At 36.6% G+C, this 23,318-nt stretch overlaps 1 protein-coding gene across 11 annotated transcripts in view; it reads left to right on the top strand.

The window, feature by feature from the left end:
* Positions 1-20,297, top strand: part of Unc-13 (unc-13) — a 104,426-nt gene extending 84,129 nt beyond the window's left edge. For 6 of the 11 annotated variants that reach the window (XM_072893172.1, XM_072893173.1, XM_072893176.1 and 3 more), the window contains 12 exons: positions 3,015-3,156; positions 4,064-4,510; positions 5,045-5,195; positions 6,375-7,109; positions 7,196-7,417; positions 7,501-7,953; positions 8,098-8,229; positions 8,295-8,520; positions 8,794-8,943; positions 10,177-10,281; positions 10,698-10,860; positions 10,950-20,297. In XM_072893172.1, the coding sequence (XP_072749273.1) occupies positions 3,015-3,156; positions 4,064-4,510; positions 5,045-5,195; positions 6,375-7,109; positions 7,196-7,417; positions 7,501-7,953; positions 8,098-8,229; positions 8,295-8,520; positions 8,794-8,943; positions 10,177-10,281; positions 10,698-10,860; positions 10,950-11,247 (3,224 nt within the window). In that variant the 3' untranslated portion in view covers positions 11,248-20,297. The remainder of the gene's footprint in view (positions 1-3,014; positions 3,157-4,063; positions 4,511-5,044; positions 5,196-6,374; positions 7,110-7,195; positions 7,418-7,500; positions 7,954-8,097; positions 8,230-8,294; positions 8,521-8,793; positions 8,944-10,176; positions 10,282-10,697; positions 10,861-10,949) is intronic. The other 5 variants (XM_072893178.1, XM_072893181.1, XM_072893180.1 and 2 more) reach the window with 2 other exon arrangements.
* Positions 20,298-23,318: the final 3,021 nt, after the last annotated feature.

Here is a 23,318-nt window from a genome sequence, read left to right on the forward strand (position 1 = left end):
ATAAATGAGATCGATTAAAAATTGATATAGTTTGCGGCTATGAAATGTACGAGTGAATTAGCACGAGATTGGACTTCGAGTATGTCGCTCAACACGAAGAATCGATATGCATTGATAACGATCAACCTCGTAACGCACACGCAAACGAGAAATTATATATAAACGTTCGATGCTGATGACAAGTGCGATATTCTATGCATCGTATCGCGGTCAACCGGTATTACGCCGATGTGACGTTTCCTTTCTCAAAATCGAATCACGAGACATATATTATTATCCTTGACCGATTTTTCGACATTTAAAATTAAATTTGCGAGAATTATTATTTATTCGTTTATTCTATTTAAAGAATAAACGGGGAAAAGGACTCTCCTAGGCAACAAAATACAAAATAGAAAAAAATAACTTTAGTAACATAAAATGAAATGTATAAATTATTAAGAAGGCAAATTAACAAGGAGAATGAAATTAATGAAAAAGAAAATTTAGCCAAAGAATATAAATGTGATAAAACACAATATAATTAATGATTGAAATTAATATGCAAGAAAATTATGAACAATTAAACAAGAATTAAGTTTTTCCATTATTATACAATCAGGTCATATAAAATCAATGGATCCGATCAAATCGACACGACATATAAAACATGTACAACATATTCAATGATATTAGCTGTAGCAGGGAATTTTTGACGTTTGATAAATCTGTTATACAAATATGTAATGAATTTATAACGCGTCTTTCAAGCATCTTTCTGATTTAATTCTGGACGCATTTTCCGTTTAGATTTACAATCTTAGAGGCATCGCGTGCAGATTCGAACAAAGCATAAACATGAATTGAGTCCGACGCGTGTGACGTATCCAGTTAATTAATCATGATGCGATATAATATTTTCGCAATGCGTATTTATTAAATTAATGAGGTTTCAGCATCCGTCTATGCCAGACGAGGGATTACACGAGCGCAAATTACAACACACAGACACACATAACACTCAGACGCGTTTATATACATATACATATATGCGTCGAGACTCTTGACATTTCTCACGAAGTGGATTGTGGCGATGACTCGATGATTAATGAGATTAGGTATGAAATCGACATTCATCGAGGGGGCAGGGAGCATCGGCGATCGTCCCCGCTGCATTCGGCGATTGCGAATCGCAAAGAGTTAGTAGCATGGGCATGTGTGTCTGTCCGTCGATCCAAATCGGAGCACGTGTAACTAATATATGTGATATATACCACAAATACCTATATATATTTATTTATCTGTCTTATAAATATTCCCTTTATGTCCGCAATACATACGTCTCTATGTCATTGTACGTATATACATATGTTTATATAAAATGATATATGTACACATAATTCACGCCGAGCTTCTGCACGCTTTTAAAATGGCTGTCCATAACGGATATCGAGTATCCAGTCCAGATAAATGTTGAGCCTTTGCATGCCTCTTCTCACATGGCGTATATATAATTATTTATAATGACTCGAATCGAAAATAAGGAAAATATCTTCCACGTTATTTTGCGATAAATCGTAAGACCGGTTATCTGCATACATTGATTTATTATTTATGCGTATATATACATATTTTTTCTCTCAGACGCAATTTTAATTCACCGCAAGTTTTTCTCTCTTTTACAAAATAAAGCATTTTAATTGCGAGTCTAAAGAATTTTCCAAACGTACGAAGCGTTTTAATGAAGAAGATACAACGGATGCATCGACTTTTCTCTATTCCTTGAATATTTCGAGATAAAAGCCCTGCGGGACTCGCTACTTTTTTAAACTACCTGTTTTTAATTAAATTCTCACATAAAGCAGAGTCATATTTATTCATTCGGCCAACAGCACCTGCGAATAGATGAATATGAAACGTTTGAAAAAGAAATTTCCTCCAGATAGCCTGCTGTCCATTATCCATAAATGTTGGAAAAATTATTTATATCGACGATGATGAAAAATCAAAACATCTCGTAAATCTATATGTATCGACAGGCAAAAATACAAGAAAAAAAAAATACAAACTTTTTATTTTTTTCGTAAAAATCTAAAAAATCTTTTTTCGCAATTATTAAAAAAATTCCCGGAAAATATTCAATACATGTACATAATTGAATGATAATAATAAATAAATAATAATAAATGTATTTTGGTGCGAATTATCTCTCCTAAGTAAAATAAACGCGAGACCGTCGAGACAGATAAAGATGGAATAACGCTGATGAAGGAAGTGTATATAATAAAATATCTTCTGGTAAATCGGAATCAGGCCGGGATAGTAAAATTTCATTACTTCGCGTACGGTGATGCGAGCAGCTCCGATTTCGAGAGCCGTAACCGCGCGTTTGTGGCCGATCATCCTATTCCGTTGACTCAACTTGGAACGACGCTTTCCCGTCGACGAACGATACGACGATAGATCGTAATCCTGGCTCGTTTATCGACGGTACTCCTTATAAGTGCACCAGTCCGTCGTTTCTCCGCGAATCTCTTAAATCTCCCGTTGTATCTCGAATTCGAGAGAGAGCTTATACGACATACTTCTATCGCCGTAGCGATTTTTTTTAAATTTTATTTCCGTTCTTTTTTACGGTTTTATGGAAATGTAGTTCCATAAAGATATGCGGAAATTGTATGAACATCTGACGTGAATCCGCGTTGCGATGCTATTATTCGATTATAAATGGAAATACGAAATTACATTGTTTACGATTTTTTTTGAAAAGCGACCAGATGTTTCGACGAATATTTGATATTCCGTATTAGCTTTATTGGATTAACCCTCTCGCAACCGCGTTCTTGGATACTGGCCAGCTGGCAAACTTCGGTCCTAATGTTTTCATTCGATTGTCTCCTGGTAATCGCATTAGGTTACCGCGAAATTGGAAATTTATGTTTTTCCGCAATTAAAAAAAAAATCGCGTGTGAAGATTCTAGGCACTTCGGTCTAGTAAGTAATAGTCTAATCGTACTCTTCTCCCGCGTCCGCAGTGATCAGCGCCCAGGGATTAATCGCCAAAGATAAGAGCGGCACATCCGACCCCTACGTGACGGTCCAAGTTGGCAAAGTGAAGAAACGTACAAGGACGATGCCAAGAGAGTTAAATCCAGTATGGCACGAAAAGTTCTACTTGTAAGTAATTTCAACAATTTCTCTCCTACACTCATGGAATAAGAATTTTCTCCGATCTTACTGTAAATCTTTTATGAGTTTTCGTGACGTCAATTGTCGCATTTGTGATACGCACGTATATCATTGTATGTGTATGTTCACGTGTTTATTTAGCGGAATTTATTTGCTGAAGATGCAAGATTTTAAATATGACACTTGTAATCAGTAAATTGCTAGTCATTTAAAATATTCGAGACATTTTCATTAGTACTAGTCGTTTAAATATTCGAGAAAGAACTTTTTTTACTTTCAAAGATTTTTTTATAAAAACTAACTTCATGTTTTCAATTTTTTTTTCCAAATATTTAACATTTTTATATTTTGATTACTGTAAGATGATTTGTCATTAATTTTTTTAAGTTTTTTAGATGAAAGATTTGAACTAACCATTACTATTTTAAATGTAGATCATTTCAATTGGTTATACAATTATGTAATCACTATATTTAATTAGATAAATTCTCTAAGAACAAATAAAAATTGAGTAAACAGTCTTTATTATAGATACAAGAACAGTTTGTAATTTTTATCAATATATTTTAATATAATATAATAAAAAAAAAGTTCTTGCATTTATAATTTTTTTTTAAAGTAATTTTAATGCATTAATATGACTTTTGTGATTAAAATAATATTAAACACATAACTCGAATAATTTTTTTTACATAGATAAATACATAATAACAAATTTTGTTTGCATCTAACTAAAATTCATATTAATCATCATATCGTGTTTGGTGTGATTTGCTGCAGATCTCGTTAATTCATTAAAATTACTTTCGTATAAAAACTTTAATTTTTTTATTATATTAACAAACTATTTTTTTAGTATCAGCATCATAAAAAAATCACATATCCCTGTTTGCAGCGAGTGTCACAATTCGTCCGATCGGATCAAGGTCCGAGTGTGGGACGAGGACAACGATCTGAAGTCGAAGCTGCGGCAAAAGTTGACGAGGGAGAGCGACGACTTCCTCGGGCAGACCATCATCGAGGTCCGGACGCTCAGCGGCGAGATGGACGTCTGGTACAACCTGGAAAAGAGAACGGACAAGAGCGCGGTGTCGGGTGCGATTCGGCTGCACATCAGCGTCGAGATCAAGGGCGAGGAGAAGGTGGCGCCCTATCACGTGCAATACACCTGTCTTCACGAGAACCTCTTCCACAGCCTGTGCGAGGAGAACGGCGGCATGGTGACTCTGCCGCAGGCGAAGGGCGACGATGCCTGGAAGGTCTACTTCGATCCTCCCGGCGAGGAGCTCGTTGACGAGTTTGCCATGCGCTACGGCATCGAGAGCATCTACCAGGCGATGACGTGAGTACCGTTAAAAAAAAAAATCATTTGCTACGGCAATTAATTTTTCAATATATATTAAGGCTTTTGTTATCATCTCGGAATATTTTTCCCAACGACAAACCATTTTTATTCTCGTTATTAAAGTTGAGATTAAAACTAAAGATAAATTAATCGAAATAATAATTGAAATTGAAATTACATATTATAACATATTTGCTGGAGATTAAAACAAGGAGTGATTTTTAATTATTGATTCAACATTAAAAATACTAATTAAGAATTTGAATATTTTTAATTCATCACTATTGCAGTAACAGATTACACAGCGACCTTAAATACTCGTATATGCATTAAATTTTCTTGTATAACAATTTTTCCGACAGGCACCTTTTTTAATCTTCTCTTGAAGAGGTAATATTTTAATGTTATATTTAATTGAAATTAAAAAAGTACAAGCTTTGGTAGGTTTGAGATAATTATCGTAGCTTCGATCGAGACGATCGATTTTTCAATGCAAATTTCCGTATCGTAAACCGATCTCATGTTTTCCAGGCACTTCCACTGCCTCTCAACCAAGTACCTGTGTCCAGGCGTGCCGGCCGTTATGTCGACTCTCCTGGCAAACATAAACGCGTACTATGCCCACACGACCGCTAGTCCGGCCGTGTCGGCCAGTGATAGATTCGCCGCCAGTAACTTTGGGGTGAGTGCCGGATGTTGAAGGTTTCATGTGTAGTAGATAAGTGTAGGTAGCTGAGTAAGAGATGGGGGATGCTCGGGCTGGGAGTAGCGAGAAATACTCTCGCAATTTCCTGCCAACCAACGCTATCCGTTATCCCGAGTTGCTTTTCGCATCCTAGACGGTCGCGCGTTGACTTGAATCTCCTCCCATCTCTATCAATTACGTTTTCACTAGGTCAGGAATAAGGGATCAGCTGACGCAAATATTCAAATAATTACTTTGCGAACTTTCGAAAGGGATTAAACGACATATATATACATATATATATATATATATATATATATATTCCCCGGGTCGCTTTGAGTGAAATTTGAATTTCTCGGCAAAATTGAGCATTTAGAGGGGATTAGATTCGGTCTCCCTAAAGAATTGGTAATTTGACTTTCGTTAGAAACTCTGTAAGAGTAATAAAATTTAACCAAACAACAAAGTTTAAATATTTGCATAGGATTTAAGAAATCTTCGTATTACAAATTTATACCCGAGTTAAAGCTTCAAGATTGTGCTGTGTTTATGATTGCATTTTCATTTATTGCTCTCTTTCTTAGTCTACAATCTTTTCTTAGGGAAAAATTACGGAAAGCCCATGTATACGTTAGTTAATTAAGATTTTAATTAAGATTTTTCTTCAACCACGTTCTGTTTTTTTTTTTTTTTTTTTTTTTTTTTTGTTCATGTACATTTTACTAAATAACGGTGAAGAATCTGGATTTTTTTAGCGTGTAGAGAATATGGAAATTTTTTTCGCAAATTACCTCTACCTATAAATTCCTTTGGTCCTTGTAAAACAACGAACGATACGTGAGCCAAAATTCGCGAATCTCTTAATACTGGAAAAGAACGCGTGTTTTTTATCTTCTTGAATTATGCATGATATATTCTCCCTTTCGAAAATATTACGGAATTTTTCGCCGCGGTCGGAAATATTTCGAACATCGAGATAGCCGAGACTGAACGACGAGAGAGTCTCTCTTAATGAAATACGTAGCTACTCTGCATTGGTAAAAAGCTCCCTCGGTATAAAATACAAGAGAAAGAGTCAACGTCATCGTATTTGCTCGAGAAAAAGAAAAAAATTTATTGCAACTGCATTACACTAATTAAGGAAACGCTCAAATGGATTCTCCTCTCGTGTTGTAGAAAGAGAAATTCGTGAAGCTACTGGACCAGCTGCACAACTCTCTCAGGATCGACCTATCAATGTATAGGAACAACTTCCCGGCCTCAAGCCAAGAAAAACTAATGGATTTAAAGAGCACCGTGGATCTGCTGACGAGTATCACGTTCTTCCGTATGAAAGTCCAGGAACTGTCGAGTCCGCCGCGGGCCAGCACCGTTGTCAAGGACTGCGTGAAGGCATGCCTGCGATCGACCTATCAGTTCCTCTTCGAGAACTGTTACGACCTGTACAATCGGGAGTTCCAGGCCGACCCGAACGAGGCGAAGAGGGACTCGGACGATCACGGGCCGCGGCTGGACTCGCTCGACTTCTGGCACAAGCTGATCGCCTTGATAGTCTCGGTGATCGAGGAGGACAAAAACAGCTATGCGCCCGTGTTGAATCAATTCCCTCAGGAGCTCAACATCGGTCAACTGTCGGCGGCCACAATGTGGTCTCTGTTTGCGGTGGACATGAAGTACGCTCTGGAGGAGCACGAGCAGCATAGACTGTGCAAGTCCTCGGCCTATATGAATCTACACTTCAAGGTCAAGTGGCTACACGCCAATTACGTCAAGGACGTGCCGCCATACAAGGGCGCCGTGCCGGAATATCCGGCTTGGTTCGAGCCCTTCGTCATGCAATGGCTTAACGAGAATGACGATGTCTCGTTAGAATATCTCCACGGTGCCTTTAGTAGAGATAAAAAGGAAGGCGTAAGTGATACCTCGTATGAATTTTATCTACACGAATTATCTTGAACACTTGTTCCTTAATTGGCTCTTCAATTTTTCTTTTACAGTTCCAAAAGAGCAGCGAACATGTGCTCTTCAGCGTCTCCGTCGTCGACGTCTTCACACAACTGACGCAGTGCTTCGACGTAGTATCGAAACTCGAGTGTCCGGATCCGGAGATCTGGAAGAGGTACATGAAGAGATTCGCAAAGACCATCGTCAAGGTTCTAGTAGCTTACGCGGATATAGTGAAGAAAGAATTCCCCAGCCATCTGAAGGAGGAACGAATCGTACGTTTCGTACGAGTGATACAATCTGCCAGAAAATTGCGTAACGCGAACTGATTTAACTATAAATCGACTTTATTCCTCAGGCATGTATTCTGATGAACAACATCCAGCAACTTCGAGTGCAGTTGGAGAAGATGTTCGAGTCGATGGGCGGCGACAAGCTCGAGGAAGACGCGGCGAACATATTGAAGGAATTGCAACAGCAGCTGAACGGCGCGCTGGATGATCTGGCCATGCTCTTCGCGAACAGTCTGGAGCCGCGAATAACAGTTTCTGTCCGAGAGTTGGGAGATCTTTTATTAGCGATCAAAGGTGGAGGGCAGGTAACTTTGTCACAGCCGGCTCAGAGAAACAACGTAACTGCGGAGGCTGATGACGTTTTGAGGCCGCTCATGGTTCTGCTCGACGGTAGTCTATCTCTGTACGCCGAGTCGTGCGAGAAGACGGTATTGAAGAGACTGTTGAAAGAACTATGGAAGATAGTCATGAGAATTTTAGAGAAGACCGTAGTTTTGCCACCTATGACGGATAAGAGCGTACGTTGACCGCGTTATGCTTAAGTGTTTTCAACTTTTATATATGATATTTATGATTAAATATAACTAGATTTAATTAGAATAAAATGGATATTAATTATAACTTATAGTGTTTTTACGATTTATAACTCTTGTCTCTTGCAGATGATGTTTAAGAACTTAACAGATAATGCCAAGAATCTCGCTGCGAATGCTAAGATAGAAGACATGTCGAAGCTGTTTAAGAATCACATGGCCGGGAAACCCGACGTGAAGAATGCTCTCAGCGGAGTTATGGTAATAAAAATAAATTTAAATAAAATTGCTTTCGCGATTATTGTTAACCATCCTTGTCTCACCAGGATATCTCCAAGGAAGTGGAGAAGAATCTTTCGCCGAAGCAATGCGCGGTTCTCGACGTCGCCCTGGACACGATTAAACAGTACTTCCACGCCGGTGGCAACGGCTTGAAGAAGACATTCCTGGAGAAATCGCCGGAACTGCAGAGCCTCCGATACGCGCTGAGTTTGTACACGCAAACGACGGACACCCTCATCAAAACTTTCGTCACTTCGCAAATCAACCAAGGTACATTACTCCGAGTTTGTAGTTTGTAATAAATTTATATAAGCCGTAATAATATACCATTATTATTTTTATATGTGTTTCTTGCTACTATTGTGTAAACAATCGCGGTAAGAGATAATCAGGAACACTCACGAATTAGTCAGACAACACAAACTCGATATATTCTAATGACACATTACATTACACGATCCGTCGCGCGATCAACGCGTAGAGAATCGATGTATATCGCGTTTATACACTCACATTACGACGTAATAAAAATTGTCGGGACAGTGCCGCTGAACAACGCGTCAACGCTACGTCAGCGTCAGCGTTCGATGAGCAGCGAGAGAGGTGATGAAGGGGAAGGAGCCGAGGGTATGGAAAGCCTCGAGGAACCCCTTCGGCAGACCAAGCCCTCTCTTCGTCGAGAGAGCCGACAAGGTACCAACAGACCTTAGTAGGTCGCGGGAAGTGTCGGAGAAAAGATTTTTAGGACGTAGTGAACTGATCGTTGCGTTGAGACGTCTTTTGTCATATGTCATATGTCATATGTCATATGATTTATGTCATCTTCTTTCATATTTACACTTAAATAAATAATTATTTTTCGTAATGTCCGATTGTGGGTTGAAAATTTTATTATACATTTGTGCCAAAATTTTATTCGTTCGCCCAAACATTCCAAGAAAACCATTCCAAAGATGTCTTGACGCCTCGATAGCTGTGTTGTAGGAAGCTGTGCTGTTATCACTGCCGCTGCTGCTACTGCCGCCACTCTTGCTGCTACTACTACTACTACTACTACTACTACTACTACTACTACTACTACTACTGAGAATCCACAAAGTGTCTCTCTTTCGATGCTCATGTTTTTTTCAACACGACGCTTTCGACACATGTATACACACATATGTGAAGAAAAGTCTGCCATTCGACCACTTGATCACTGTACACTAAACATTTTCTTACAAGCGTCATTGCCTAGCGCATATCACTTTATTTCTACAAGGATTCGAGGGAACGAATACTCTCGAAGAAAAAAATTACTCACATCATGGACACTATCATCCCGAATCGAAATTTTATTCCTATTTTTAACTTCAATTTTTTTTACATTTATAAATTTTAAAAAATTTCGATATTGAACTCTTATTTTAAGCAATAAACTAACAGTTTCTCATTTAAAAATTTAAAAGACAAAACTAAAAATTAAATAGTTTAAAGAAAAAGCTGCTTAAAGTATTCAAAGTAGATGTTAAATTGAAAATTGAGATTTGAAGTGGAAGAAAAATCTCGACTCGGGATACGCACTAAATTTTCCGAGGTAGAAATTCTCCAAACTCTGGAAATTATTTGTTTCCGACGCAAAATTGATGAAACCACTTGAAAGTTTATCACACACTGTGTGATTGACGCACAAAAACTTGGCGCAGGCTGACTTCGTCTTCTCTGATAATTACGCAAAGCAACGAGAATCAACAAGTACCTAAGCTGCTTATTATCAGAGCATGTAATCTGCTCTAGAAATAGCAAATCGAGATTAGATTCTTAGCCTTAGTCTCATCAAATCGTAGCATCAGATAGAATCAGACGAAGTCCGCGTAGTATCTAGATGCATATTCTAGCTTCACGATATCGTTCTCGAACTTAAATTCTAACTGTAATTTTTTTAAGTTCCAGATACCGCCGGTTCGGACGAGGGTTCGGTAGGCGAAGTGAGTATCCAGGTGGATCTTTTCACACATCCGGGAACGGGAGAACAAAAAGTCACCGTCAAAGGTACGTTTGTAGTTTCGTAAAAATAACCATTTTTTGGCTGACGAATTTAAACCTTTCGGATTAATTTAATTAACCAAATGGCCTTAAATTAAAGCTTATAAATAACTGATTAATTCTACACAAGAAGAATTTGTCGTTATTATTTGTTTACACAAAATTGGAAAGTGTAACCTACCAATAGCCCGAAATTGGACCCGAATATTTCAATAACCGACTAGTTCTAAATATTTTGACAGGAACAATCTAGAAGTAATTCATTTAATACTCAAATCATTGCCTGAAAAAAAATGAACTAAAGTACCCACTGCTTTTTATAATATCCTACATGTATTTGGCAATCAATAATGCAAATTGATAATTTTTTAAATATCAATCTGCTGAGAATATAATCAAAATAAAATCTTTTGTGTTTTTAGTTGTTGCTGCGAACGATTTGAAATGGGTACTGGCAACAGGCATGTTTAGACCGTACGTTGAGGTGAATCTGATCGGCCCGCATCTCACTGGCAAAAAGAGGAAGCAGTCGACAAAATCGAAGAGCAATAACTGGTCGCCGCAATTCAACGAAAGCTTCGACTTGTAAGTGAACGCAGTATTCAACTTTGAAACCATTGTTAAATTTTTTAAAAATAAAATTCCATTGACACTTGTCTCGCCTTCGTCTTCAGCATGATCGGTAACGAGCAACAACAGCTGGACTTTTACGAGCTACACATTTGCGTGAAAGATTATTGCTTCGCGAGGGAGGACAGACTCGTCGGGGTCGCGGTGATGCAGCTCAAAGATATCGTCGAGGAGGGTTCGTGCGCGTGTTGGCTATCGCTCGGCAAGCGCATCCAGATGGACGAGACCGGCTGGACGATCCTGCGCATCCTCTCGCAACGCAACAACGACGAGATCGCCAAGGAGTTCGTGAAGCTGAAGAGCGACATCAGGCAGGAGACGCCGCTGCCGAATCCCACCTGAGGAGATGCGACGCCGCGTTAATTAAGCCGACTGCGAAGCGACTTCGAGTACTTCGAGCTTGGAAAGAGCCCGAAGGGGAGGAGGAGGAACAGGAGGCCGTCCAAAGGGGGTTAGCGTATTTCGATGCCTATGGTGCCACGAGCGAACGTAATCTTTCACGACTAATTTCGCGAGGGAAAGAGCGAGAGAAAGATGTAATTCGCGCAATTCACACGACGAAAAAAAAACCGATGATCGCCCGAACCCTTCCGCCCTTCTCCGCTGCGAGACACAACCAGGCCAGGGAGGAAACGATCCTAGGCAGCAGGATGTGATTTATTGTGGAATTTCCTCCCTCCGGCTCTCCTCGCACCTCGCAGAGCTCGGTCGAGTTTGGTATTCCTCTCCCTTTTTTACGTCTTACACACATACACACCTACATACACACACGCACATATATATATTATATATAAATATATATACAGAGCTTTAACCCCGTCCTTGGACAGAGCGACGATGAGCACCGGGAAGCCACCTTCCACAGATCCCGAGCTAGGACGACAATCCCGCGTGTGGCTCGGCGTTCGTCCGGCGTACAATAAGGAAAAAAAAAAGGAGACTTTCTCCAACCCAGATTTACGAGAAATTAAAATAATCGAGGAAGAAACGAGCGACAATGATCACGAGACACGCTTTAATACAATATAAGACAAGAGACACATCGGACTCTCTTCTTCGAGTGCGAGTGAGACGCAGGTGAAACGTAGAGGAGAGAGGGGGGAAAGGGAAGGAAAAGAGGAAACGCGAAAATAGTGCTGCCAGTATGCAATATATTTGGTAATATTCGTAAAGATAGGACGAGAGAGAGAGAGAGAGAGAGAGATTGAAACACTGCGAAAAGGACTGAAATACCTGGTGTTTCGCGCGAAAAATGCGATGTTACTCTCTCGATCGGACGCGCCGCCGTTCGCCGAAAGACTGACAACGAGAGGAGTCAAAGAGGGTCCAGTGCAGGATTCTCGACCGCCACGTGCTAAAACGGAAAGAGCGAGAAGGACATGCAGGAGGATCGCAAAATACGAAATTCATAATACACACGTATAACACGACCGCGTCGTTTCTAGGCCGTTTGTTCGAGGAAGACGAGTTTACTGTAGATACGTGAAAACATTGTTGACGAAAAAAAAAAAAAGGTTTTTCTAAATATACAGTTTAAATGTAGCATTGCGTACGACCAAATAGGCACGTCCTGTGACGTCACTATCAGCGACGTGCCGTTAGTATAATAATAAAAAGAAAAAAAGTTAGTAAGGCATTGTAATTGTAAAGTAACGTTCTTATTCGTATATAAGATTATACCAGAAATGGATCGTCTGACTGCTGCTGATGTTATTGCCGCTGTTGCGAATGATGATGCCGAGATCCGTCCGAGAGCTTTGAAAGTTACGTAAACGCGCGATGACGATTCCGGGCTGAGCGAAAAAAAAAAGAAAAAAAAAACGTAAGACACACACGCGTAGGTCGATGTCATCGCTCGTGTCTCCGGCAATCGTTCACGTGTATTAATGTGACGGAGAGGATAAATGTCCCGGATGTACCCGGATATACTCGCGTTTTGAAAACGAATTTGCACCTCCTACGAACAGCGAGCGGGCGAGCTCTAAAAATTTAACTTTACACCCTTGTAATGTCAGGCCCCAGACAGCGCGCACATCCAAGAGACACCCGGAGGACATCCCAAAGATATCTTCGGGACATCCTCTGGATACATCTTGGATATGGTGTGCTGTCTGGGACTATTATCCGGGTGACTGATCATTTTCAGGATCGCTCACTTGGATAAAAGATATATATTTCTTGAATCAGTGCTACTCGTAGTGAGAGCAAAGTAATCATATCGTAGCTCTTGATTCTGTCTCTAGCGATCGCCGCTTTTTCCGCGTCTGTCACGAAAATATCATGTGTCGAGACTGGACGTTAAAACTGCTACTCTTCCTATTAGCTTCATCTTCTATACACCTTGTCTCGTATTAGACTTGTACGTAACGGACGCTCGCCTGTTGGTAGGAATGCGCGTACGCACGAGTCTCCGTCGACCTCTTTTATTGAGAAATTCATATCGAAGGGGCCTCCTCTCGAAAACGATCGCAGCCTTCTTCTGCGATCGTGTGATCGAAGCCTCGGTCGGATCCCTCCGTGAGAGAAAAACACAAATGCACGCGATCTCGTATCCGATGAATCCAATCATCGCCCAGCCCGTGCGGAGCCCGGGCAGGTACAACACAACTCCGGAGAGATTACGCTATATTCAAAAGTTTCTACTACGTAGTACGTCTAGATTATACTTACGTATTGTGTATAGTGTCTAAACTGCTGATGTAGCTGCGAGCGCGGGATTTTCGATCGGCAAAGAGAAAGAAAGAAAATCAAGTACAACACTTAAAAAAAAAAAAAAAAAAAAAAAAAAACGAATGAACGTCCGATCAACACATACACACTTACACCTCAGCTGCAGATGCTTTCCGAATTTGAGTGTGTGTACGTCGAGACATCGCACCATGAATTGAAGGATCTTATGCAACAGTGACGTGACCTACCTCTTTGAGAACTTTCGTGAAAGAAATCTTAATCTTAAAGTTAAGAAAAATAAATTAATATTAATTAATTCTAGATTAATCATTTATATATATATATATATATATATATATATATATATATATATTCGTTAAGTTTAAATTTAAAAACGAACGAGAGACAGATTCTATCGAAACACTGATATTTCAAAATATTCTCCGCCAATCATCCGAGACATCTAGAATCATATTAGAATCTTGCTAGAACGTTTCAACTTCAATTTCATGATCGATGATTGAAAGAAAGCACCTGCATCTGCGTCTGTCGCCAACGTTTCTAAGTCGGAAATTCAAGGCAGGAAAGGAAAACACGGGTCCGCGACCTCGCCCACCATCTTCATTTGTAAAAGTGTCTATTTTCTCCGCTGCCTAACTAAGTACATTATTGAATACAGAAGGGCTGGCGAATTCGGCATCCAGATCGATCTCGTCGACGAACACGTCCGGACAATATCTCCTTTCGATCAATTTGATTGCGATCGAAAAAAAAAAATCTCGATCCATCGACGCGATCGTCGACGAGATCGGTCGCTAATTTTTCCTCCTATTCTCCGCTTCGATTAATATATCTCTTGTAAGCTTAAATGAAAATATCTCGTGTATTCTGTGATAATTACCCCTTAAAGAGGACACTAAAACACGCTACACTGTACACGCACAAAAAAAAAAAAAAAAAAAAAAAAAAAAAACACACACTTACGAGGGAAAAGATGAAGTCCGCATAAATCCGCGGAACAAGGATGAAAATTGTACAGAAACTCTGGACAGATATAAACAAAGATATAGATACGTCATTACACCGATCCCAAACATAGCAGCAGTTATATTTCTTCTTTGAACACATATTTCCCATGTTTCTATTCTCTGTAATTTCATTAAACGTCCGAGGAATATCGTCGGGAATGGTATAACGGAAGACAAAAAGAGATATATATATATATATATATATATATATATATATATGTATATAGTACGTGCGTATATATAGGGCGAGGAAAAAGTATGGAAACCCTGAAAAATTTCGAAAAATATAACTTTTACAGAAAAAGAATCTAAGACAAGATCGAGAAAGGATTCGGCCATCTAAGGCAAGATCTATATTTTTGTTTATTTATTTCATATTTTATATTGAAAAGTATTATAACTATTAGTATTATAAATTTAAAAATATCTCAGGAAATTATTAACCAAAAAAAGGTTTATTATAGTGTTTTAGAAAGCTCTCGAAGTAAACTACAAGAATTATAATTAAAAGTAGGATGTTTCATGTAAGAAATTGAAGGTGAAAGCGACTATTTAAGGTCAAATCAATGACACCATTTTACGTCCCTCTCGAAGTCATACAACTTTTGTCTGCAACATTTTTCTGTAAAGCTTATATTTTTCGACATTTTTCAGGGTTTCTATACTTTTTTCCTCACCTTGTATAGTGTGATCCAGGCTCGCCCCCACTTCCTTGCGTCTACCGATCCTGTGACCAATTCGCGGCTGATTTCTCCTTAGCGGAAGTTTAATCCTTTTCCACGACTTTCTAATGTCAAAATACATACTTAAGCCTCTCAAATAAAAATACTGTGAAAGTAAAATTCACTTCGAATTGAATAAAATTTAAGGCTCCGCCGTTCGTTCGAGTTCTTAGACTTTTTATCGTCTCTTACAGTTCAAAAGTTATCGCTACTTTTTGTTAAAGAAAAATATATACGAAATTGATCGGAGAGTCCGTAGATATGGGGTGCGCGGAACCTGAGACACCCTGTACCGCGTTGACAAATTTTTCATCAGCCGCAAAGGAGATATATAAAATGATAAGGGACGCAAAAGTATGCAAGCGCATAATGATAGTGATGCTTTTGGCCTCGGAAATTAAATCAATGATTAAATGTAACGAATTGAAGCAAAAAGAAAAAATTTCAGGCATTTCACGAATTTGATTTCTTGCAAGCAAAGCTCTGGAAAAATAACATATTTGACGGTCTTATAATTCAAACGACATACATCATATTTAATAATTTTTATCATATAAATCAAATATTATACCTCTTAAAAGATATTTCTACAATTTATTTTTCACAATTACGTAATGATTACTTTTTTTATCCATCGTCACTTTTCAGATTCTTTCGAGCATGACAAAAAAATTCAAAGAAAGCTTCGCTAAAGTGAGGTCTCAAATACTTTGATTACTTTGCTTGTATTAAAGAGATGAACTCCTAACTTAATTGTAAACAAAATCGCAAACTTTTGCGTCTGATGAATCAAGTTCAGGGCAGATTCCAAAAGCGCTGTAAGCGAGACGCGTTGACAGGGAGATGAAAGAGAGAACAAAGCGCGTAACAATGAAAAAAATTATGGAGAGAAAAAAAAAGATATACACAACTGTTGACAATACTACTGCTTGAGAATCGTATGACACATATGTGTAATGTACCTAATAAATATTTAAAACAAGACGGGGAGATGTTTGTGTTTCGTAAGTAAAAGCGTACTACGAGTAAAATCGCGCGCGAGGAGACGACTGAGCATAACTTTTGCGCGGATTTTACCGCGTGATTTATTAGGTAATTACGTCTAACCAGAACAAAGAGAAGCACCTTTGTCGTCCCACGGAGAGCGCTGTTATTGTCGAGACAATTTTCCGAGAGAAAAGAAAGACAGAAAATAAAAAGAAAGAAAAGGAAAGAGAGAAAGAGAAAGCGAGAGAGAGAGAGAGATTTCACAAGGACACACCGTCGCTATCGCAGGTCACGGGTTTAACAGGTGATTCGAAGCAATTGTGTATCCATGTATGAAACACGCACATTTGACACAAAGAATACCTATTTACTGTGTGAGAGAACCGAATCTCTCTTCGGTAAAAGTACGCGTTTGTTCGCTCATCCACTAGTTGTTTTTCAACCAACGCTGGATGCATACATATGTATATAATACCACACACGATACATACATACAAACACACACACACACACACACACACACACACACACACACACACACACACACACACACACACACACATACACATATGAGCGGAATTGCACTTGTGTGACTCCACATTCACATACGATCGAAACTCCGAATGCACGCATCGTCATTACGTCATTTCTCACCCTGCAAACGAATCATTATCATCATCATCATCATTATCGCGAATGACGATAAATACCGATATTGTCAATCGATTCGCTCGATTTAATTCGTCGAATCGAATACGATTGTGCGATTCGGACAAGCGTTGCTTCTCGAAATCCTGACAATCCTAGGGACATCAATGCATAGATACATAATCACGGAGGATATCGACTTGCATCAATCGCATCGTTCAATTAGAGATAGAGAGATCCATATACACGCAACTCGCCTCATTTTAAGAATATATCGCACGTCATTCACTAGTACTGCGTGCCGCTTATAGTTAGCAAATGAAAGACTTAAAGGTGTGAATCTCTTTCTCTTAAGTTAAATTTTATTTCGTATACAGAGTGTCCTAGAATCTTGGAACTTTCTTTTAAAGGCGGAAATGATTTTTTCTCGGAAAAATGATTGGAGGTATCATCAATTTTCGAGTTATAAAGGGTCGATTAAAAAAGGAACTCTTTTCATAAATTAAATTTTGCGGAAAAATATTAACACAGCTACATTTTTCAGCTAATTTTAATTTAGATAGAGTTTACTTTAATAAAATCTTAATTTAAGACTTAATTCCAAAGATATCAGATGATAAAAATTGGAAGCAAAAAATGATTATCTCTCTCTTGACATTTTCGTTGAGGAAAAATTGTTTCTGAATTGAGAAGAGAATTTTCCCTTAAAAGGAAATTGGGAAGATTTAGGATACCCTCTATATATAAGTTAGACAGAAAGAGAGAGAATTACCGATTTCTTTATTGATCGATTCGTTGACTACTCCATGTTACTATCAAATGTGAAATCTAAATATCGTATAATCAATATTAAAATCCAATTTAGCGCATTTAAAATAAATGCGATTGTTTAACTTCCGCATTTGATGTTAAAAAACATCTTCAATATATTTTCAGCGTTAACTGTGCGATGAGAAAAAAACACGGTCCCAATTATTTATTGTTTATATTTATTCATGGATTTGTAAATATATAGGGAATAATTGAATGTACGGAGTTGAGAGAAGTGTGATATGAGAGCGAGAATTATTACACACAGGGAATTAAATCCAAGAATGGTTAATTAGTTAATTAGGGAGAAATATTGTAACGGAATGAGACAAAAGAGAGAAAGAGAGAGGAGAGAGAGAGAAAGAGAGAGAGAGAGAGAGAGAGAGAGATACAAACGACAAGAGGACTTAGAGTTATATCATCGTTGAATCATCGCGTCATGTGCCATATCACCGCATTATATATCAAAGAAAGAGAGTTTAAATATTATTTATTAACTTTAAGTCACGCGCGTAGTTAAATATACGGCCATATACATATATATATACATATATACAAAGCGTGACGGAATCATGCGAGTGGAAGTCCGACATGTGTACAGTATTCGTTTGACTAACTGTGATTCGTTAGTCTTTATTCGAGAGTGATATAACATCCTATATATAATTTATGAGATATATATATATATCTTATAATTGCAAATGAAGAGGTGAAAGGTGAATGAATAGAGACACCCGATATAACTTCGTCAAGAAAAAAATTGGATGTTATAAAAAAAATTAAAACATTTAATGAATATATCGAAATATTCATTGTTTATAATCGTAAAAATGTTTAATTCAAATCGGACTCTAAAAATTGATCTTAAAACGACATAACTATATAACACAATATATGTACTTTCCTGACTCATTTTTGCTTCTCTCTTTATAATTAATTAAAGTACATTTTTTATTCATTTACCTCTTGAATGTATGCAACTTCGCAATTTTTGCCGCACTGGATGCTCGGACATCGACTGTCTATTCACGATGGAATTGTTCCGACTCTCGATCTCGAGATTTCCGATTCGGCGGAAGATGAGGGGAAAAAATCATTAGCGCGAATTTGTTGTCATTCATCCTCATCGTCATGATAAGCAAATCACACTCGCGTCATTACGTCAACATCGCACGAAGCGTCCGTTCACAGATGTCCACAACTGCGAATGCCCTTTGTAATCTAATTTTCTCGCATTAACAGTACACACACGCACATGTAAGATATTATCGCATCTCGATCGTATAATCACAGAATATATTGCACATACGACTGCACATATTATATACATATTTACAAGTGTGTATATACATTATATATACATATATATATATATATATATATAATATATACATAATCATGTCCGTTGCTGTCTCATCCGCTCGATCGATTAAAATAATTTTGCGATTTCAAACATTTCGCTACAATTCCTCCAATTTATTTCATTCCATCTCTTCACTTTATCTGACGTCACATTTAAAACTCAGAGACAAATGCAGAGTTTTTCCATTCACATATTTTTGCCATTTGAATAATATTTTTTTTGTTTATATATATAATTCTCCTTGTATCCTTTAATACTTTTTATGTCTGGTCTCGAGAGCTTCTTCTGAGAACTATCTAATGGGAAAGTACTGCTTCTTTTATTATAGATAATCCATAAATTAAGATTTTATGTACAATAAACAATATCATAAGTAAAGATCAACATATATTTCTTTGCATGAAAAGTAAAAATATTTAATTTTTAATTCCTAGATATAATGCTTTCAATATTGTACCGAAGTCAATAAGTTTTTTATTCACTCTTAAAATAAAAATATGCATAAAAATATAAATAAAAATATGCATAAAAATACTTAATTATTAATCTAATCCAGTTAAATTGATAATATCAGTTAAACTAGCAGTAATTTCCGATGATTTTGCAAGATTTAAAAAAAAAAAAACTGTCCCGCTATATTGCCGTCATTTATACTTCCATAATCAGATTTTGAAATATCTATTAATTCTAACTGAAATTGGAATTTATTCTGTATACAGTGGAACTTGAAAATATACTATACTCTGGTCCATTATAACGAGATTACCTCCACTTCCGTCAAATTCAGGATTGTAGCGTGGCTTGCACGAACATTAATTGTTCATGTATGGTTCGTCAGCTCAATAATGCCTTACAGTTAATTCTTTTTCTCAGCTCGACATGGCTAGAACGCAATGTATTCGGAAAATATGAGTTGCTACGAAATTCACGCAATTATTTTGAATAATAAAGATGAATCAAAGCGTGTGGAAGCAAAACGCGCGTTCTGGATTATTTTATCGATACTTGTTTAATTTAAGTGAAGATATGAAAATGGAAAAAACTATCAGTTTATATATGAGAACGCATTTTTTTCATGTGTACTTTAATAAATGGAGAAATAGCATGCGTATTAATGAACGTTTCTTATGTCAAAATAAAACATGGTTAAATCAAGAGATAAAATTTCCGCCTTGTGTTTATTTGTATTGAAATCTTCCTAATACATCCAATAATATTCACAGTCGACCACAAAAGAAATTTCATGTAGTAATAATAAATGTAGTAAAGTAGTAAAAAGTAAACGACGGAAAAATTGAAACACTTTGAATAAATAAAAATATAGCGGAATTATATCTTGTGAGGTGTTTAAGAATTTATATGTAATGTGATATAATGAGACAGATGTTAAACTTACAAAAAAACTATTAACATTAGTCCTACTACTAAAACAATATAAATGAAAAAAAATGATTTCAAAACTTCCTCAAGAAGAAGCTGCAATATATATAAAAATAGCAATATATTGTTATAATGAACCGAATCAACACAATCATAATTTATATCTATCATACAATAATATACATTTAATAACAAAAGCGTTGCATATCCGGAAGGAATATAAGTATTACTGAAACAAAAATTCGAAGTAATATTGCAATCTTTACTCATACTTATGGTAGAATTTTCAAATGTTTACAGTATTTCCCCTCCCCCTAGTTCTCCTACATACAATTATCTAACATATGCAAATGTAAATTTTGATGGAAATTAAAATTATTATCCTTGCAATAAATATAAATAGATAACATTAAGAATTAACAATGAGAGCATTTTGTAACTTCTCTTGTATTTTTAAAATTAATTAATGATATAACGAGTGAAATTATACGAAAAAAAAAATCCTCATCTTGTAATCGTTTTTGTAGACCTGTACAATATTACAATGGCTTTAAAAAAAACTGTTGTTATATTAAAAAAGAAAAAGAAAAATGTATCAAATCAAATATCCAAATCTGCCAAGATCACATATTGCAAATTATGGCGCTATATATTGCTAATTCTCAAAGTTAGTATTTTTACTGTCACATTATTGTGACAGAGTATTATGCTGTTCGAATTCTTTGTTTCTGTCTTCAACAGTTGATAAAATAGATTATGCTCGATTTTTGCCGCCTTTTTACCATCATGATATAACGGCAAAATGCTCAAATATTTACAGTAGTCTCCCCTCCTTACTTCTCCATGCAATTATTTAACATACGCAAATGAAGTTTTGATAAAAATTTAAATTATTATTGTTGCAATAAATAAAAATAGATAACATCAGGAGCAATGAGAGCATTTTTGTAATTTGTGTTGTACGAGACCAGGCCGCCGTTTCTCAATGCTTTTTCTTTGTAGTATGTTAACGCCAACTGAATCCATTTTAGAATGGAAGGAACTACATGGTCAGAACCATTTTTCGGTGCCACACGGTAAACCAACTAGTTGGTTCATGTCTGTGCTAAATCCATAATGATACGGAATTGAAAAGTATACGGAAATATTATGAATTTATTAATATATTTTATAACATATCATTTTAGTTGCACATAATCTTTTTCGATTTTAATACATGTTGACAATGCAGGATAACAATAATCTATCAGAGAAATTATTAAAATTATTTTATGTATAGGTATATATAAAAACATATGTGTGTAATATATTATAATCGTTATGTAGACACGTTAATTATTCAATTGTCAAACGTCGCAACAGCACAAATATAATTATAGCACAAGACAAAAATAATCATATACCAAAAAAATTGTATTCTCGAAATGTATACTTTAAATCCTCTTATTAGGATTTTTCTTTTAAACTTAAAGGATGCTTATTTTAAAGAAAGATATTATACAGATAAGAGAAATATTCTTAAAATGAAAATAAAATTTTTTCAGTGTATATATGTAAAATATATTAACAACCCCTCTGTTTTACAACACTCATATGTACATATAATAAATAAATATTTCAAATATATCTTGCAAAATTAGAGTAAATATCACACATTTTTATTTTAAAAATATGTTTTTCCCATCAAATTTTATACAAATATATAGTATTGTATATCTATTTTCACAAAAAAATTTTAAATAATAAATTAAAAATTTAATATAAATTTTTTTTTAAATATAATACGTACAAGAAGAAATTTCTCTATTATTTAAAATTACGAGTAGATAATCCAAAATCCATTATACACGCGGTTATCTCTCCTTCCGAGGGGTAAAGCAACGGATTTATCTACAATCTAAATCTCTATCTACAAAACTCTTTACACAAATCCGTTGCTTTAAAATAAAATCTTTTTATTTTATCACTCACCGACACTGATGCGCAACAGCGAAGTTGTCGACACTGAAGCTATATTGTCTGTAACAAACAAATATAAGGTTCAAATTATAGCAGGGTTTAAAATAATTAATATTCAAGAAATTATTATTGTACTCATCAAATTTTATATTCGATGTGTATAATAGGCAGACAAATATAAAATATTTTTATAAATTCTAAGAAAACTATTTTTTAAATAAAAACTTTGATAACATTTATTTAAAAGTTTTTTTTTAAATATCTCTTGTTAAAATCATTTAAATAAATAAATCAAATTAATTTGTATACATGAAATCTAATACTTAATATACAAATAATAATACTTACCCTAAAGGTGCTCCGCTGGTGCAGGATGCCTCTCCTAGGCCTCCTCCTCCTCTCAGATATTGGGGTTGTCAGAAGCTATTGTTTTATACGCGCGATATACTTTTTTAATTTGTTTAAATCGCACAAAAGTAAAATTGCGCAATATTTTAAATTGTACAAAAGTAAAAACGCGCGATAATTTGACGGCACTCCCGCACTTTTACGCGCGATACTTTGACGGCACTCCCGAATTTCGAAACGATCGAAAATCCCATTTCATCACGCGCGAGAATTATACTTGAAGTCGACAGGTCGGGCACGATCAAACTCTGAACAGGAGTTAAGTCCGAAGCGGAAGAAGACGATATTATCGTATTATTATTACGTATTATCATCGCGAAAACCATACACGGTGCGTTCAACCTCGAGGTGATCGCGAGAACGCGAGACGCACCTGCCGGCGTCGGCGCCGGCGCCGGAGTAAAAGCACGTGCGCATCGTACGTCCGCCAAACTCGGA

This window comes from Anoplolepis gracilipes, chromosome 5 (assembly GCF_047496725.1).
Source record: "Anoplolepis gracilipes chromosome 5, ASM4749672v1, whole genome shotgun sequence".
NCBI lineage: Eukaryota > Metazoa > Arthropoda > Insecta > Hymenoptera > Formicidae > Anoplolepis > Anoplolepis gracilipes.